At 39.0% G+C, this 19,040-nt stretch overlaps 1 protein-coding gene across 1 annotated transcript in view; it reads left to right on the top strand.

Annotated features, from left to right (window-relative positions):
• Window positions 1-19,040, top strand: part of STAB2 (stabilin 2) — a 100,894-nt gene that overhangs the window by 74,131 nt on the left and 7,723 nt on the right. Inside the window, exons 50-63 of the mRNA XM_087723073.1 lie at window positions 118-177; window positions 945-1,121; window positions 1,249-1,341; window positions 2,133-2,279; window positions 5,538-5,594; window positions 6,659-6,782; window positions 9,152-9,301; window positions 10,872-10,976; window positions 12,432-12,539; window positions 13,731-13,924; window positions 14,385-14,526; window positions 15,920-16,053; window positions 16,869-17,034; window positions 17,789-17,895. Of these exons, the coding sequence (XP_087579199.1) occupies window positions 118-177; window positions 945-1,121; window positions 1,249-1,341; window positions 2,133-2,279; window positions 5,538-5,594; window positions 6,659-6,782; window positions 9,152-9,301; window positions 10,872-10,976; window positions 12,432-12,539; window positions 13,731-13,924; window positions 14,385-14,526; window positions 15,920-16,053; window positions 16,869-17,034; window positions 17,789-17,895 (1,764 nt within the window). The remainder of the gene's footprint in view (window positions 1-117; window positions 178-944; window positions 1,122-1,248; window positions 1,342-2,132; window positions 2,280-5,537; window positions 5,595-6,658; window positions 6,783-9,151; window positions 9,302-10,871; window positions 10,977-12,431; window positions 12,540-13,730; window positions 13,925-14,384; window positions 14,527-15,919; window positions 16,054-16,868; window positions 17,035-17,788; window positions 17,896-19,040) is intronic.

Raw genomic sequence — 19,040 nt, forward strand, 5'->3', positions numbered from 1 at the left:
GACATATTTCTGAAAGCAGCGTTGCATTTTTTTTCATAGTGTGCTGATGATATTTCTCAACAAATATTTCTATTTCCTATATATGTAAATTGAGCCAAGTATTTCTTTTCTTCCTAGGAAAACCTCAAAACTGTCGCAGCAAGCAATGAATACATCATGTTCTACAACCTAATAGAAGTAAGTCTACATCAGGGGCAGAGGTGGGTTCCTGCCAGTTTTAAATTCTTCTATAGAAGAGGTTCCACAAATCTACAGTGCCATTTAGAACCGGTTCCAGCTCCCTCCCCCCGCCCATCCGCACATCAAGATGAAGAGCGAGAGGAGGAATTCTGGGAGTTGAAGTCCACAAGTCTTAAAGCTTTGTTTGAACAGCCCCGAGGTTTTTTTTCCATTGTCAGCCCACCCAGTCACATGGCCGGCAAGCCACTCCCACCCAGTCACATGGCCAGCAAGCCACTCCCACCCAGTCATTTGGCTGGCAAGCCACTCCCACAAAGCAGGCCACACTTATAGAAGAGGTTCTAAAAAAATTTGAAACCCACCATTGATCAGGGGTGTCAAACTCAATTTCATGCAGGGTTGTGTTTACCTCGGGAGGAGGAGGAATGGGTGTTTGTGGCCTCCCTGGGCTCCATTTTTGATGGCAGAGGCACCACAGGTCGGTCCTTCACTGTTTCTTAGGGCGAGCCCACAGGCTACATCTAAGCATCCTGCATGCTGGATATAGCCCGCAGACCTTGAGTTTGACACCTGGTCTACATGGTTGACTTAGAGTTCAAAATCATAATTCCACTTAAATCAATTGGTAGTCTGCATGGTGAATATGCCTTAATTGACTGTAGATGTCAAAAAGAACCACATTCATTTTTTCACTGTTTGCTTGCTAGATGACATGCAAATTGTTTTGAGAAACAAAATCAGATTTCTTCTTTGTCCTCTTGTAGAAGTCAGGACTGATAAATCTTATTAATGATCCTCTTCATCAGCCAGTCACTTTGTTCTGGCCCACTGACAAAGTAATCAGAGCTCTGCCAAAGGAACAGCAAGACGAACTATTCAAAATGTCAAACAAAGAGAAACTGCTACAATACTTGAAATTCCATGTTATTGGGAACGCTAAGGTAAGGCGTTCTAAGGTCTCAATTTATAAAATTTACAAATTTATTTCTAAATTTATAAAATGGGCACAATAGAACTTCTCTATTCTAAACTTGAATTTCCTCCATCTTTTCCCTGTGTCTTCCACAGATTTTAGCTTTTGCCCTTCCAAGCTCAGATTCACTGAAAACACTTCAAGGTTCAGATCTGAGTGTGAAATGTGGTGATGGTGACACCAATACTGTGAGTATTTATCATTTTTAAATAAGTCGATCAGAGGTGGGTTGCAAATCCTGCTATTGGTTTGCTCATGATCATGCGCGACGCTTCTGCGCATGCACAGAAGCATCCCGGTGGGTAGGCGGAGCCTACCACCACCACTACCGTTCACCCAATTCAACACCTCTGAAGTTGATTCATATTTTTTATTATGCTAACCATTGTACAGCATCATAAATAAATGAGAGTTTCAAATAAGTAGAAAGGACAATCAAATATTTTCATTTACATTTAGCAGCATGAAAGAAAAAATAGAGACCAACATACTTTGACATAAATGTGACTTACTACATTTTTTACCAGCATTTACTTCCAGTAGAGAACAATGGATTCGCTTAATGACCATGGCATTCACTTTACGATCATAGTAGTCCTTTAATGATCACTGCAATACAGATCATAAAATTGGGTTCAATCACATGATAATCTTCTTTATGACCATCATGATTTATGGCCCTAATGGGCAGGTTCTATTATATGGTAGTTGTTAAGTCGAGGAAAACTGATTTCTTATTCTTGATATTTCTTACTCCTTTTTGGTGCTTAACATAATGTTATTGAAAACAGAATTGTATGATTGAGAAATATGTATATATAAGTTTTCTACCATAAGCCATGCTGGCTAAGATTATGGAAGTTTTATCCAGAAGTAAGAAAAGTACCAGGTTGATGACTAGTTTAATCTTTTTCCCTTTTCCCCTAACCATGTCATATATTTTTTCTTAATATCAACATGAATTTATATCTATTTTTAGGGTGAATTGTTCCTTAATGAAAGGAGATGCAAGATAATACAAAGGCAGCTAGAGTTTGATGATGGCATTGCTTATGGGATTGATTGCATGTTAACTGATCCCTCCCTTGGTGGTCGTTGTGACACTTTTATGACAACTGAATTTCCGGTCAGTTTTTCTAATGAAATGTTGTTGCCATTCCAGATATCACATGAATCTAATGCAGTTGCTTGCTTGCTTGCTATCCATCCATCCATCCATCCATCCATCCATCCATCCATCCATCCACCCATCCTGCCCCAGAATCAATACTCCAAATCTGAAAGTATTTTTTTAAATTTAACAATTATTCAAAAAGAGATTATTAGTCTTGTACAAATATAAGTGTAAAATGTAACAATCAAAATGAAGATAATAATATCAACATTGTGTGATTGGCACTTAGCTGCCCTATTATTTCTGGAACACTCTATGTATGTATAAGCACATATTCATGCTTATCTATTTATTACTCATGGAGGTGTGGGAATTATTAGATTATATTTTATATATTCTTCTTTAATTAAAATATTTAGTACCCTCTAGTGCCCAGTGTTTAATATTGGCTATCTCTACTGCCTCTTAGAAAAAATCCAAAATGAATCTCCTTTCCCACGGGAAGCATTCTTTACAATTAATTCTACAAGCTTATTACAAATTTATCTGGACTCTTTATCCGGTTATAACTTTCTGAAATTAAAGTCTTAATTACTTTTGTGCTGTTTATTTTTTTTAAGTTCATAAGAGCTTGTAGTTAAAATTTTCTTTCATTAAGGATTGTAGGAAGAACTTGCCTGGTGTTTCCAGACTTGGTGATCCAAAAGTAGTTATAATAGTTAAAAAGCAGCGAACAAGCAATTTTCAGATGTAATTACACAAGGAAGCATGCAAATTTAGTCTCAGTTTAAAGGCACCAATTGCAGTTTCAGCAAGATGGCCATGTAGGGATGGGATTGGAAAAATGTTCGCAACCGGTTCTCTGGCCAGTTGCTGGGTGGGCCTGGCCATGGGGACATGGCCTAGTTGGCTTCTTGCACCATGGTGGCGGGAGAGGCATTTCCCCCCCCCTCCAGCTCCGGAGGTCCTCTAGAGCAGTGGTCCCCAACCTTTTTATCGCCGCGGACCAGTCAGCCTTTGATAATTTTACCGTGGCCCGCTGAGCGCGCGCAGGGGTGGGGGGGCGTTGTTCGCGACGGCCCAGGAGCCTTTGCGCTGCAGCGATCATGGCCCCCGGCCGCTGCGCGGCCTGGTGCCAGGTACTCCGCGGACCGGCACCGGTCCGCGGACCGGGGGTTGGGGACCACTGCTCTAGAGGCCCGTTTCCAGACTTCCTGTAGTTCTTTTTTTTTTTGCCCTCCCCAGGCTTCAGAGGCTTTTTCGAGCCTCCAGGAGGGTGAAAATGGCTTCCTCCAGGTTCTGGAGGCTCTCTAAATGCCGCAAACAGGCCCGTTCTCAGACTTCCGGTATTTCCTATAGGCCCATTTTTTGCCGTCCCAGAGCCCCTGCACAGGCCCTGCACTTACCTGGTATGATGAACAGGCTGTGTGGAGACTCCTGGGAGGAGAGGGGCAGGGTGGGCAGGGTCAGCTGGTTCTTGTAACTACCGGTTTGGCGAAACAGATTAAAATTAACATCCAGTTCACCAAAACCATTCCGAACCAGCTGAATCTCACCCCTCTGATAATCATTCATCTTCCAGAGCTCTAAACGGACCAGAGACTTCTGCCTTGCTGTTTCCTTGTTTAGGAACAAATGTCTGGGACACTTGTGAGCCGAGGTGGTGCAGTGGTTAGGGTGCAGTACTGCAGGCCACTTCAGCTGACTATTATCTGCAGTTCAGCGGTTCTAATCTCACCGGCTCAAGGTTGACTCCATCCTTCCGAGGTGGGTGAAATGAGGACCCAGACTGTGGGGACAATATGCTGACTCTGTAAACCGCTTAGAGCGGGCTGAAAGCCCTATGAAGCGGTATATAAGTCTAACTCCCAAGGTTGACTTCCATCCTTCCGAGGTGGGTGAAATGAGGACCCAGACTGTGGGGACAATATGCTGACTCTGTAAACCGCTTAGAGAGGGCTGAAAGCCCTATGAAGCGGTATATAAGTCTAACTGCTATTGCTATTGCTATCTCCTCTCCCTATTCAGGGAGATTTGAGGAGCCGCTCTACTGTCTGGCTCTTCGTTCTTTGGCACATCTCTGGCTCTGCTTTTAATGGGGCCATCTTCAGGCCGCCATTTTTTTCCTCCGTAAGTCCTTGGCAAGATTTCTGGAAGTAGTTGGTCAATGCCTACTTCCAAAAGTTGAGTAAGAATGACAACTGGTTTCATGCTTAAGGTCATCCTGGAACTCATAATATTTCTTTTCCTAGTCTGGTGTCTTTCATCACTATACCAAACTTGCTCTCGTTGCTATATGGATGCTCATATTGAGACCAAGAGTTAAAGTAGTTCTGACATCACTTATGTCATTTGGTCCTTCCTAGTTGTTTTGTGATATAAAAAACAACAGATTTAAGTAGCCAGTATTTCTAGCTGTTGCCGTGGCCTAGCAATAGCAATAGCACTTAGACTTATATACCATTTTACAGTGCTTTACAGCCCTCTCTAAGCAGTTTACAGAGTCAGCATATTGCCCCCAACAATCTGGGTCCTCATTTTTCTCACCTTGGAAGGATGGAAGGCTGAGTCAACCTGGAGCCTGGTGAGATTTGAACTGCCAAATTGCAAGCAGCCGGCAGTCAGAAGAAGTAGCCTGCAGTACTGCACTCTAACCACTGCACCACCATGGCTCATAGCAAGAATGATTGCTTTATATATAAAAATGCAAATCATTATGACTCAGTGGTATTAAATCCTATTATAAAGACAACTTAATGAACTGTAGTGCTTTCTTCATCTTCATTTATTTTGTTTACTGAACTTGCTTTTTGAAAAATTCTCCATTATGCATTTGAGCTTCCTTGTGGGCTCAAAGAAGCACAGATTCTGCCAAATTCAACCAAAAGCATTGAAGCTTCATCAGGCTAGAAAGCTGCGGTTTTTACTTTGTCAACTCTTCTTCTATTTCTGTGACAGTGATTTGTGCATTCCATACAATCTTAATATGAACAAAGCCGGTAAAACAAATATGCTGATTTTATGGAACTTTTGCAAATAGCAAGAACAAGATTCTATATTGGAGTATAGAAATCACTATATATCTCCATGCAAGAGCGTGATTGCAAAAATAAGGGGAAATTATGTCTGCTGTGTTTTTCACAATGCTGGGTTATGTAGCTCATGCATTAAGGCATTTTCATTGTATGCATAAGGAAGTATGTGCTTTTAAAAATTGGCAAGTGTTATTTTAAGTATTTGGCCTAAAGCATGTGTTTCCTTTCTCAATAGGGAGATTGTGTCAACTGTTTCAGGAATTATCAGTGTCCTGGTGGAAGTAAAGTAACGGTAATTGTGACTGTACATTTTATTCAATTTTTAAATAATCAACTGATTTTTTTAAAGGGTTCAGAGAAAGTGAAACAAAAACCCCAATTTCTATTTCTTTGCCATATTTCCAAATTTCCTGATGAATCACCAAATATTGGTGGTAAATATCTGCTCCTATATGTGAAGATGAGCAGGAAGACATAAGATGTTTTATATGCCTTCACACAGGATTTGTGTACCTTAAAGGCCAAAAAATAAATAAAAAATCACCACAGAATTCCTCCCCAAATAATCATGAAATCTGCAAAAAAAAATCAGTATTATCATGTTTCCCCAAAAATAAGACAGGGCTTTATTTTCTTTTTACCCCCAAAATAAGCGCTTGACCTTATTTTCAGGGAGGTCTTATTATTTTTGAGATACAGGAGGCGGCAAACGTGATCACCTCATGGCTGCTGCATCTTATTTTAGCACATGCGCTCAAAAGCCTGATTGGGCTTATTATTTTCTTATTTTCAGGGAAACAGGGTACTTATTTTTAAACAATTATGACTATTATCCAGTCTTCTGTAGCCCTAGGGTGTTGAAAGTGTTGAAGAAAAAAAAAAGCACACTCCAGTCACAGCACTCGGTGTCGAAAAGGTTAGCCATCACTGGACTAAGTTGTTACTTTTCTTAGCTTTGTCCCATTTGGTTCCAAAGTCAGCTTGCTTTAACTGGGCTCACATAGTTCACGAGACTGGGGAACTATCAGTGTCTCATCCAATGAGGAGTAGCCAGCCAGTTTGTTGCACAGACTGACCCTCATTAGGATTGAGTGGGAGTGACTGGCTTATGTTTACTCAGCTGGCTTCCATGTGGTCCTAGAACCTGGATCTCTCTATCTCTAGTCCAACACCTTAACCACTACACTACACAATCTCTCCTTACTAACAAAGTCAGTACTTCTATTGTTTGTACACAGTAGGTTGGAATTCATGCCAACGGTCAGACAGAGATGCTTATGCCTTATGAGATGCTTATGTCTGCTAATACCCTGGTTGGTTAGTTTGTTTTCCTATTTCCACATACAAAATCATAAGGGAGACAAGCAGCAATGTGAATATACCATCGGCCACAGGATCCTGTCGGGCTGTCGGAGAAGTTGCTCTATGGCAATGAGAATACCACAGTGCTGCAAAGGATTCTTTGGAAATAAATGCCAAGGTCAGTCGCTACAATCTTAAATATTTGAACTTTGATGAAGGACTATGGATATCTACATAGGGTTTTTCGCAGACTTAGGAGTAGACATAATTCATATCTAGAAAAAAACAAGGGGAATGTTGGTTTACTGTTCTGGTGAAAACTGGATTCTTCTTTCACTGTCTAAGAAAAAAACCTGAAATATCTTACTACATTTCTCCCATGCAATGTCTACTTTGACCTTTAAGCAGAAAAGCTGGTGTGTGTCAATCATGTAGCATATGATAAAGACAGGTGGTATATATATATTTTTTAAAGTAATAAAATGAAAAGTTGTTACTCCTGGTATATTCTTTTCATTATCATACATTGAAGTAAGTTTTAGAGGATTTTCAATATGTTTCAAAAATGGAGTAGGTGCTTGAGTAGTGGAGGCACTGAAGTAAAGGAAACTTGTAGAAACTTAAGTTAACAGTAGCCAAATCATTTTTCTTTTTAAAAAGTTGTTTGTCCTAGATAGACTTTATTTAGATGTTCCTCGATTGTTGCATTATGTTGCATTGCAATTCCTTTCATCCTCATTCAGCTTGGTCATGCTGGTGAAACAAAATCAGGATTCTAGTGTAACACATTTAAATAGGTCAGGTTGGAAAACTAATGTTAAACTAGTTGAAGATTTTTGTTCAGCAGATTCAGTTCTTTGAATTGATTGAGCTTTGTAGTAGGGGAATTGAATTATCTGAGATCAAGAGTTTCTGCTCCCTTGCCTGTACAATTAAGTTTTGAAGCAACTGAAAGGATTAACGTTCTTTGCCTTTAATTGGGCTTATGTCTATAATTAAGATCAAGAAAGAATGTTGTTATAAATGAAATGTATCTTGATTCCAGTGGGCATCTTATCTGCTTTTTGCAGAATGGACTGACGCTCTGCCCTGTATTATATCTTCATTTGTACTCTCTAAAATAATTTCAGAATGTTGGTGCACTCACAAATACCAAACTCATTCTGAATGTAAATTCCTTGTGCCCAAAATGACATCCCACATTGTCATGAGAAAAATATCTGCAGGATCAATGGTGACCTCCAGCTTGTAGAAGTGCAAAGGAGGTTTATAAAAGTTTATAAAAGTACAAAAAAAGCAGAAAAGTTGAAAGATTGAACATTCTTAGTAGCCTTGGAATGCTAATAGACTACTAAAGTGACAAAAAACAGGTAAATAGGTAAGAATTAAAATGGAACATCCTCGAAAATAAGATAGATGGTTAGAATAGTTAATATGAATATAGTCCCACTGCACTATTTTATTGGAAGACAGACCTATTATTGCAAATTACTGTGCCTAGTGTGTTGTATTTGATCTTCAGTTGTCCAGATATACTCTTTTGAGATGTTTAATGTCTGAAATCATGGCACTTGGCTTTCTCAATTTATGGCAAATAGATAGGGAAGAAATGGAGGTAGTGACAGATTTTATTTTCCTAAGCTCCAAGATCACTGCAGATGGGGACTATAGTCAAGAAATTAAAAAACGCTTGCTCCTGCGGAGGAAAGTGTAGCAAAGCAAGAGAGCATACTAAAAAGCAGACACATCACCCTGCCAAAAAAATGTGTATAGTCAAGGCTATGATTTTCCCAGTTGCAATGTATGGCTGTGAAAGTTGGACCATAAGGAAGGTAGAATGCCAAAGAATTGAGGCCTTAGAACTATGGTGCTAGAGAAGACTCCTGCGAGTCCCTTGGACTGCAAGGCAAACAAACCAGTCAGTCCTAGAAGAGATCAACCCTAACTGCCCTTTATAAAGCCAGATCCTGAAGATGAAAACTCAAATACTTTGGCCACCTAATGAGAAGGAAGGACTTACTGGAGAAGAGCCTAATGCTGGGAACGATTGAGGGCAAAAGAAGGGGACGACAGAGAATGAAGTGGCTGGATGGAGTCACTGAAGCAGTCGGCGTGAGCTTAAATGGACTCCTGGGATGGTAGAGGACAGAAAAAGGCCTAGAGGAACATTGTCCATGGGGTTGTGATGGGTTGGACATGACTTCACAACAACAAATGTCTGAAAAATAGGCTGGTGCAATTTTTAGTTTTTCTATATTTTCCTGCTAGAGATTGAAAATAGTCTGATCTTTTGCTAAGGGAGATGAAAGAGTATTTTGGGTATAACAATGGAGACACTTCCTGTGGAAATCCTAACAGACTAAGCTTTCACCAACTTAGTGGTCTCCAGATATCTTGGACCTCTGCCCATAGAATTGCCAGTCAGCATGGACCAAGGAATTATGGCAATTAAATACCAATGTATTATTAGAGGGCATAGATGGGATTCCCCCCCCCCCTAAATCTATATGTATAAGGATTGACTCATTGCCTCTTACTCCTATTCAGCTTGCCCAGGAGGTCCAGAAGCTCCTTGCAATAACCATGGATACTGTGATGAAGGTTATGCTGGCACAGGAGAATGCATGTGTAATGCTGCATTCAATGGGACTGCATGTGAGCTCTGTATGCCAGGAAGATATGGTTTGGAATGCAAAAGTAGGTTACCTGTTGACTTACAGTTAAATAACAAATATACTGTAACATTGAGCCAATGTAGGAGGACTTGCATGATTCATTGGATCAAATGTCTGGCCTAAATCTGGGAGAGCTAAATTCAATTATTCTAATCCAAACCATCATGCATAGCATATCTGAAACAAATAATGTAGGAATGCTGCTGAACTAAATTTACTCTGTTCCTGGGTGGGAGATTGCTTGCAAACATGTATATCTCGGATCCCCTGAATGATAAAATGAAAATTTAACAAAAGTAATGAAATGTCTAGACAGCTTTTAGGAACTGAAATCTCTCTATTGTTTTCATTTTTTCCTTGTGTACTTGAGGTTTTTCCCCAAAAAATCTACAAAAAACTATAAAATACTTTGTGTATAAGCCATTTTCTCTGTATTTTACATTTCTGGCCTGCTCACAGGAATTTCTGTCACAAAGATTCTCTAAATTGTTATGCAGTTCCCATGCAGTTTTGGAAAAAGATAAATTTAATTTATTTTGATTCCAAGGCTTTGGGTTGTATGTCTCTGAATCACATTTTGCCCTGCAAATCTGTACACTACACTCTATTTTCTAGAGTGTATTTTCTATTTTCTAGAGTTTTAGGACACTTCATGTGAGCCAGTAGACAGTAATAAGATGTACAATCCAGGACAAGGGAGCTTCATATATTCATCTCAGCGGGGCTAGGAAATCTGCAATACAGACAACTATTATAAATGGACCAGCGGTGGGTTCCTGCCAGTTCTAACCTCTTCTATAGACGAGGTTCCACAAATCTACCGTGCCATTTAGAACTGGTTCCAGCTCCCTCCCCCCGCCCATCCGCACCACCCTTGCCCCGCCTGCCACTCACTGATTGGCTAACTCACCAATCACCCCGCCCGCCTCTAAGAGTCCTATCTAAACCTTAAAGTCTTAAAGCTGTCAAGTTTGAACATCCCTGGGTTTTTTTCTAAAGGGTTAGGGGTGCAAGGGTCTTGTAACTTGACAGCTTTAAGACTTGCACACTTCAATGCCAGAGTTCCTGAACCAACATGACTGGAGGGGGAATTCTGGGAGTTGAAGTCCACAAGTCTTAAAACTGTCAAGTTTGAACACCCCCAGGGGTTTTTTTTCTAAAGGGTTAGGGATGCAGGGGTCTTGTAACTTGACAGCTTTAAGACCTGCGTGCTTCAAATGCCAGAGTTTCTGAGCCAACATTTTGGTTGCTAAGCAAGAGCATTGTTAAGTGAGTTTCACCACATTTTACAAGTTGGCCACGCCCACCCAGTCACATGGCTGCCAAGCCACTCACACCCAGTCACATGGCTGGCAAGCCACTCCCACAAAGCAGACCACATCTACAGAAGAGGTTCTAAAAAAATTTGAAACCCACCACTGAAATGGACCCTTCATGCAAAGCCATATTCTAGATCATTGTTAATTTTCTAATTATTGGGAGAATTGCCTTTTTTAAGACTAACTAATGATCCTAAGGCAGAAGGCCAGTTTATGAATTAAATCATCCATGTGGATCATTGTCCTAATAATCTAATAATGTTCTATTCATAGATTGCGATTGTACAGCACATGGACAGTGTGATGAAGGGATTTCTGGATCAGGACATTGTTTCTGTGAAACTGGATGGACTGGACAGTTCTGTGAAACAAAATTAGGTCTGACTACAATATTTGATCATGTAAATCTGTTGCTCATAGAGAACATTTCATTTTGCTTTTGTCATTTTGACTGATCAGATTGCTAAATTATTTTCCTATGTTGATTTCTTGTTTAGAACTTGAAAGAAAACAATATTATTCTCATACTTTATTGATATTGAAGTACTATGAGATAATCCATTGAAAATTAATTCCTATTGCTTCCTAAGGTTGATGAATGGATAGGTAGATTGATAGATATAAACAACAATAGGGCAGCCTTTCCCAATTGGATATCCTCAAGAGAATATAATTCTGAAAGTTGCACTTCCCAATGTAATAGATTGGAAATGGATGATTTATGGAGTATCTATACTACAACATTGATGCTTTGAGCAAATGCAAAGCAAAAGTTGTAGTACAACAAATACAAAAGCTGTATGTAACTGTATGTTGGCTTATCAAAATCTGACAAAGACAATATCAAAAAGTGTAGATTATCTGCATATTCTTCCTTCATCAGGGAAAGTAGTCGACCTTCCCACTGCATTAGCTGGAGATCAGTGAGATGGTCAAGAATGCTCTGCCCTAAAAATCTTACAAATAAATTGGGTAGTAAAGTTACAATAGTCAGTTACTCAGATTTAGGTATCACAAGTGTCCCTATCTTTTCAATAAAACTGGTTAAAAAAAAATCCGAGAAGCTCAATTTTTGGTTGTAAGTGGCTGCTACAGTCTTGATACTCTGATTGTTATACAAATAATACTCATTTGTTATGTTTATATGTCATAACAACCAAAACTAATATGAATTGATTTTAAATGTCAGGTTTTAAACAACTTACACATTGGGCAACCTGTGATTCATGATTCTCATGTTATCTTACAAATCCTTTTTACAACCTTGTTTCCTACATAAGATATTCTCTTGACAGACAGTTCTGTGCTTATTGAGTAAGTTTTGAAGGAATGATCTGCTATCAGAGTAATCATTGTCTACTTATGTCCAATAGAAACAACAGTTGTAAGATGGATGCCTCATACCAAGAAATAAACACTTGGACTTAATTAATTCACTTGAAAAGGACTTCTCTGTGCTGAAAATTCCTAATGAACTCTAGATAGTATTAAAGAGAGTTTATCTCTCCCCGCACAGCTATTTATTGTTTTTAAAGGTTTTACAGCTAGATCGATAGACTATATTTGAAGCAAAAAAAAAACCTTCTTTTTATGATTAGCTACAACTATTCATAACAATGTATAAAGCAAAGACAAAAAACCAATACTTAAAGCAAACTCTTGCAATTGCATTTGATTTATTTGAATTTGATTTAGCTAATAAGCATGGATGCAATAAGGCTACCCATTCTTTTTATCTTTCAAAATATTTATTTCACTCTTTTACTCTTTACTGTTGGGCTTGAGATTCTGAGAACATAAATTTAAATTATGGTTTTTAATTTTCCTTTACAGCTTCAACCTCAGTATGCTCACCCAGCTGTTCTGTCAATGCAGTATGTAGTGCTGATGGTACTTGTCAGTGTAAGCCTTATTATACTGGGGATGGACTTACATGTACAGGTAAAAATTATCATAAGCATAGAATAAATATCAGCTGCTCCTCAAACTTGAGGAATGCATTTTTTATCATTTATCTTAAACTGTGAGAATCTTTTTTCATAAACTCCTGTTCCCCACCACTCTTTCCCCATTCCTCCATGGAACATTCTAGAACAGTGTTTCTCAACCTTGGCAACTTGAAGATGTCTGGACTTCAACTCCCAGAATTCCCCAGCTGGCTGGGGAATTCTGGGAGTTGAAGTCCAGACATCTTCAAGTTGCCAAGGTTAAAAAACACTGTTCTAGAATATGAAACTAATTATATGTAGTCCACAAAGAAGTATTTTAGTGAGTTCTGGGTCAGCTTTCAAGAAAAGAGTATAGGCACTTTATGAATGAAGAGAAACTATATGTTTACTTGACCGCTGGATTATAAAGTGTAACTTACAAACCACATGTCACATTTGGATTCTTACTGAAAAAAGCAGATGTTGAGCAGCGGTGAGGTTCACATTTTGTCACTATCGGTTCGCCCTGTGCACCCCTTCTGTGCATATTTCCAGCTTTCCAGCATGCGCTTTGCTCTCATGCCTGCCTTCTGCGCATGCACCCAGCCTTAAAAAATGTCCCTAAAGAGGATGGCATAGAGCCAGGGTGGGACCTGAGATTTCCGCTACTGGTTCTGGCAAACCAGCCCAAACTGGCTGAATACCATCTGTGATGTTGAGATGAAAACTTTTCTGTACTCTGATTACCTACTATTATGGAACAATATTTTGTTTAACCATCAGAACTAGCAGTTCTGATCATCGGGGCTAAATATCTTCAAACACAATAGTGGACTAGAAACTCTTCCTTCAAAGTTACTCTTGAGTGAACTATGTAATATTGAAAGTTATATAAACATTTTTATTTTTGGTTATTTCTGTTATCTTCTATTTGATTGACATACTTGCTTTCTATAGGGGATGGGAAATGTGCAGAGCAGGGATGGGCAATCCTTTGATGGATGGTATCTTTTTTCCCCTCTGATTTTTGGAAGGAGTTTGTGGGTTTTCTTTGCTTGCTAAATTGTGTTAAGTTTATTTATACATTTATTTATAAATTCGATTATGTTTCCTATCTTAAAATGACAGGAAACTTTTGTCACAAGGTTCCAAGGGCCCTCTGATGTAAATCTTCATTTGATCTGTGCTTCTTTGCACTTCACAGCTGAGAAGCTTTGTAAGAAAAACAACGGTGGATGTCATAAGAATGCAAAATGTGTACAAACTGATGTAAAAGTCAACTGTACATGTCAGAAAGGATACCAGGGAGATGGCTATACCTGCACTGGTATCAACCCTTGTACAGATGGACTCAATGGTGGATGTCACGAACATGCTGTCTGTACAATGACAGGGCCAGTAAGTATTATGTATTTAAATATTGCTGTAGAATTAGTTTTCCTGTTTATGTAAATAAGCATGCATAGATGCCTGCAAATGAAGTTATCTAATATGCAAGAGTTTCCTGGGGAAAAATAAGTTTATTGTAGACAGTCATCCGGTTAATCACCTTTTAGACAGTCATCCAAATAGGGTTATCCTTGATTTTGGCACGAGGTCTCTAATATAAATAGGAGACCAAAGCCAAGATAACTGAAGGGCATCAGATTGTCCATTCTTTAACTAGATTTATAGCAGAATAACAGACTTACTCATGAAGGAAAAAACTGTTTTAAGCTTTGCAAGACTTTGCATTATCATGGGTATTTGAAATGTAGTTTTTGTTTTTAAATAGAAGTCTAAAGTCAGCTCTAGTGACTTGTGACACAAAATCTATAAGTCTGTTGATATACTCAGTTATAATAAAATTTCCTTTCAGGATAAGCGTAAATGTGAATGTAAACAGAACTACATTGGGGATGGAATTGATTGTGAAGTAAATCAACTGCCAATAGACAGATGTTCACAGGACAATGGACAATGCCATGCAGATGCTAATTGTGCCGACCTCCATTTCCAGGGTCAGTCTTCTAATTTAGAAATATTTATTTTGGTTTGTCAAGCATGTATGACAAAACAAGTTTAAGTATGAATATAATATATAAACATATAAGCAGGTATATGTACAGTATATACATAAGAAATGAATACAATAATACAATAGCAGAGTTGGAAGGGACCTTGGAGGTCTTCTAGTCCAACCCCCTGACTAGGCAGGAAACCCTATACTGTTTCAAACAAATGGCTATCCAACATCTTCTTAAAGACTTCCAGTGTTGGGGCATTCACAACTTCTGGAGGCAAGCTGTTCCACTGATTAATTGTTCTAACTGTCAGGAAATTTCTCCTCAGTTCTAAGTTGCTTCTCTCCTTGATTAGTTTCCACTCCATTAGATGCTTCTTGTTCTACACTTGGGTGCCTTGGAGAATAGTTTGACTCCCTCTTCTTTGTGGCAACAAATAAATACAAAAAAAAATGGGGACAGTTGGACAGGAATGTTAGGCACGCTGGTACCCTTATGCATGCCCCTTACAGACCTCTTAGTAATGGGGTGAGATCCACAGTAAAGAGTTTAAGGTTAAAGTTTTGGGGGTTTGATGATGTAACAACAGAGTAGGGTAGTGCATTCCAGGCATGGACCATCCTGTTGCTGAAGTTGTATTTTCTGTAATCAGGTTTGGTGCAGTTTACTTTGAGTTTGTATTAATTGTTTGACTCTCTGTGTATTATTGCCGTTGAAGCTGAAGTAGTCGTTGACAGGTAGGATGTTGTAGCAGACAATTTTGTGTACTATGCTTAGGTCCGACCATAGGCAGTGTAGTTGTAGGTTGTCCAGGTCTACGCTACTAAGAAGCATATGTTTATGCTTCTTAATGATGCTAAATCTGAGAATTCTTTACAGTAAAGAGGTGGTTCTAATATGAAATAACTCAACAACAGTCAATTGTTATAGGTCTTTTTAAAACAATAATTTGGTGGCTTTGACAACTTGGGTCTACTCCCGCACTATTCGTGATAGTTCCATGTATATATTTACCAAAAATTTTCAAATCAAAAATATAACATTCACCTGTAGAATCTGCACCTTGTTACAACATGGATATATACGGATTTGATACAACGATGTCTAAATATACACCAAGTGTGTGCATCAGTCCCTAGTGTATCAAGACTAATGAATTACTGTATTATCTGCATAGATTTTTGAGATGTCAAAAGAGAGACTCAACATTTTATATAATCATATTGTCAGGATATACCGAAGCTGGTATGAAATATGCAATTGTGCAAAGGAAATACTTCATTTTCTTGTCTTTACAAAGCAACACCATTTATATCTGATGTTTTCCGGCTTTTTATAAATCATCATGTCTGGAAACCCCTAAATATTTTTGCATCTTTCTTCTTTGCAGATGCTACAGTTGGTGTTTTTCACGTACGGTCTGCCAAAGGGCAGTATAAATTGACTTTTGCTGATGCAAATAAGACTTGTGAAGATGAAAGTGCTACAGTAGCTACGTACACTCAGCTCTTATATGCTCAAAAGGTAAGAATGCTTATTTATCCTAGCCAAGAGGGAAAATATGCATGGTATTGGATGAGAATGTCCCACAAGTGCTTTTTCAAGAGGCAACTGGACTTTCTGGTTTTTCTCTGAAAACATTTTGCTTTCATCCAAGAAGCTTCTTCAGCTCTGAAGAAACTTCTTGGATGGGAAACGAAACATCTTCAAAGAAAAACCAGAAAGTCCGGTTTCCTTGGGAAAAAAGCTCCTTTGGGACAACCAGGACCTGGATGACTGACAATCTCCATAGATATTGGATGAGAAGCAAAATGATTTCAAGGGGGGGAAAAAACCAAGAAATTCAGTTGCCTTTTGAACACCACCTTTGGGATGACCATGTCCTGGATGGTTGAGAAACTCCATAGATATCCAGGTTGCAAAAGTTCTTCTACAAATTTGAACCATTTGCAGCCAGTTCTGTGGAAAAATCCAGACTGCAAGTGTGTAATAGCCACAGTCTGCCAACCAGAGTTGGGATAGAATTCCAAGTTCTATTTGGAAAATGAGTCAATCTGTCTTTCATATTGTTGCTGTGACTCATCCACCCTGTTGAAGCTTCAAAGAGTGCGTCTGGGATTCTATAAATATCACAGAAGTCTGTGATCAGTAGCATTCTCACTAATGTAACCCTCATGTGCATGTTCACGCAGTAGGAACTGCTATATTCATTTTGTCTCCCAGTGAAAGCAGTTCATCTTCCAATATTTATTATGTTGGATAAGCTCCATAGCTTTAGCTTAGGATTGTTATCCATTTTCTTTTGTTTCATAATTGTATTCCTTACATGTTAACAACAGGCCAAATATCATCTGTGTGCGGCTGGTTGGCTGGCTAAAGGAAGAGTCGCATATCCAACAGCTTTCTCTGCCCCAAAATGTGGTGGAGGAGTTGTTGGCATTATTGATTACGGAATCAGAGTCAACATGACTGAAACCTGGGATGTTTTCTGTTACCGAGTCAAAGGTAAAAATAGAAGAATGTTTGAATTCTCAGAATCTGCCATCTTGACTCTAGGCTCAACCCATTGAGGTCTGAATTAAAGTCTTTATAGATCTTGGACACTTTTATAATTGTAGCAATCTCAGGCAGATTTGCCTTATATTTACATATTTACATTGTATTTAAAAAAGGGATGTGGTGGCTCAGTGGCTAAGATGCTGAGGTTGTTGATCAGAAAGGTCGGCAGTTTGGAGGTTCGAATCCCTAGTGCCACATAATGGAATGAGCTCCCTTTACTTGTCCCAGCTTCTGCCAACCTAGCAGTTTGAAAGCATGTAAAAAATGCAAGTAGAAAAATAGAAACCACCTTTGGTGGAAAGGTAACAGCGTTCCATGCGCCTTCGGTGTTTAGTCATACCAACCACATGACCATGGGGACATCTTTGGACAGCGCTGGCTCTTCAGCTTTGAAACAGAGATGAGCACCGTCCCCTAGAGTCAGGAACAACTAGCACATACTTGTGAGGGGAACCTTTACCTTATTGTATTTAAGCATATCACAGTTATGAGCAGTTTTTAAAATGAGAAACAATATGTAAACATTTTAATAGGCATAGGTCCTAGTATATAATTATATAATTCATATTGCAGGGAAATTAATTATTTGTAGGCCTGGGAGCTGGGTCAGTCTTTGGGAAAAGGCCCCCTATTCCTAATAGATATTCAAGTCCTTGAACCATTTCAGTTTCCTATCTAAACTCTCTTTGTTATTTTATAGATGTCAATTGCACTTGTAAGACTGGTTATGTGGGAGATGGATTTACATGCAGTGGAAACTTGCTTCAAGTCCTCTTTACTTTCCCAACACTTACAAACTTTCTCTCGGTGAGTAATAAAAGCAAAGCTTCCCCCCCCCCCTAGAAAGCAAAGGAACAAATGTGAATCATTCCTAAGAGGTCTGTAAGGGGCGTGCATAAGCGCACCAGCATGCCTAACATCTCTGTCCTACTGTCCCCATTTATTTGTACCCATTTCCTGTGTTCTTATTCATGTTTATTCTTATTCCTGTTATCTTGTACATGAGTGACAAACTAAATAAATAAAATATGATTTGAATCAGTTGTTTAAAGGGGAGCAATAAATATGACAATCTGTTACTATAGTTGAAAATATTGTAATTGTTGGATGCCGCAGTTTTATTAATGGGCTCATTATCATTCAAGGTCAAGAGGACATTACTAAAAAAAACACCTGCTTTAAATTTCTTTGTTTTTATCGATGTTTGAAAACAGTCAAATCCAACTATAGGAGGGACTAACAATAGTAACACTTCCTCCTGAGAGGGTGAAGCAACAGGTTTCCTTTTCTGTTCTGTTCTGTGATCCAAAATTGGCATCCTATAGCTTATAGGCGGCATGAGATCCTCAGCTGCAAAATATGAGAGACCTGGCCACTTTTCCTATGTTTTGCTCCTATGATAAATTTCCCTCTACATCCACAAGCCTGCAATCCACTGGGCTGCCCAGTCTCTGCTCATTTTATTCTACCAATAGCAACAAGAAGCCAGCAATCTAACTCCATTTCTGGAAGGCTTGCTGATGCTTCTTACTTCCCAGTAGAGAACACAATCAATCTTACAAGACTATGCTGCTATAGCCAATCCAAATAAAATAAGTCTGTAGTCTTCCACGGGGTTATTTCTTGATCTGCTCTGCCTCCAGGCTGACAAGACTACTGGTTGAATTCCAAAGAGGAGGAGAGGGAGAAAAGGAGGATCGAACAAGACTTTCTGCCCTCCCCTGCAATAGTATAACAGCATAAAATAGTTATCTGTGAAAGCTTCAATCTGAAATTACATACTACATGCCTTCTTTCAGTGGTCTTAATCCACTCTACTAGAAGAGAGTGATTTCACCTGTCAGCAACTGTCCTTAAAAGCAGAGTTTTCCATTTCTAAAGGAAAAAGCCAACCCTGATTCAACTCATTTGTTTAAATATGTGTCATTAAGAAATGCATTTTGGATCCTTGC

Source organism: Thamnophis sirtalis, unplaced genomic scaffold (assembly GCF_051295495.1).
Source record: "Thamnophis sirtalis isolate CommonGarterSnake01/CBP01778 unplaced genomic scaffold, rThaSir2_p1.2 scaffold_9, whole genome shotgun sequence".
In the NCBI taxonomy this organism is placed as follows: Eukaryota; Metazoa; Chordata; class Lepidosauria; order Squamata; family Natricidae; genus Thamnophis; species Thamnophis sirtalis.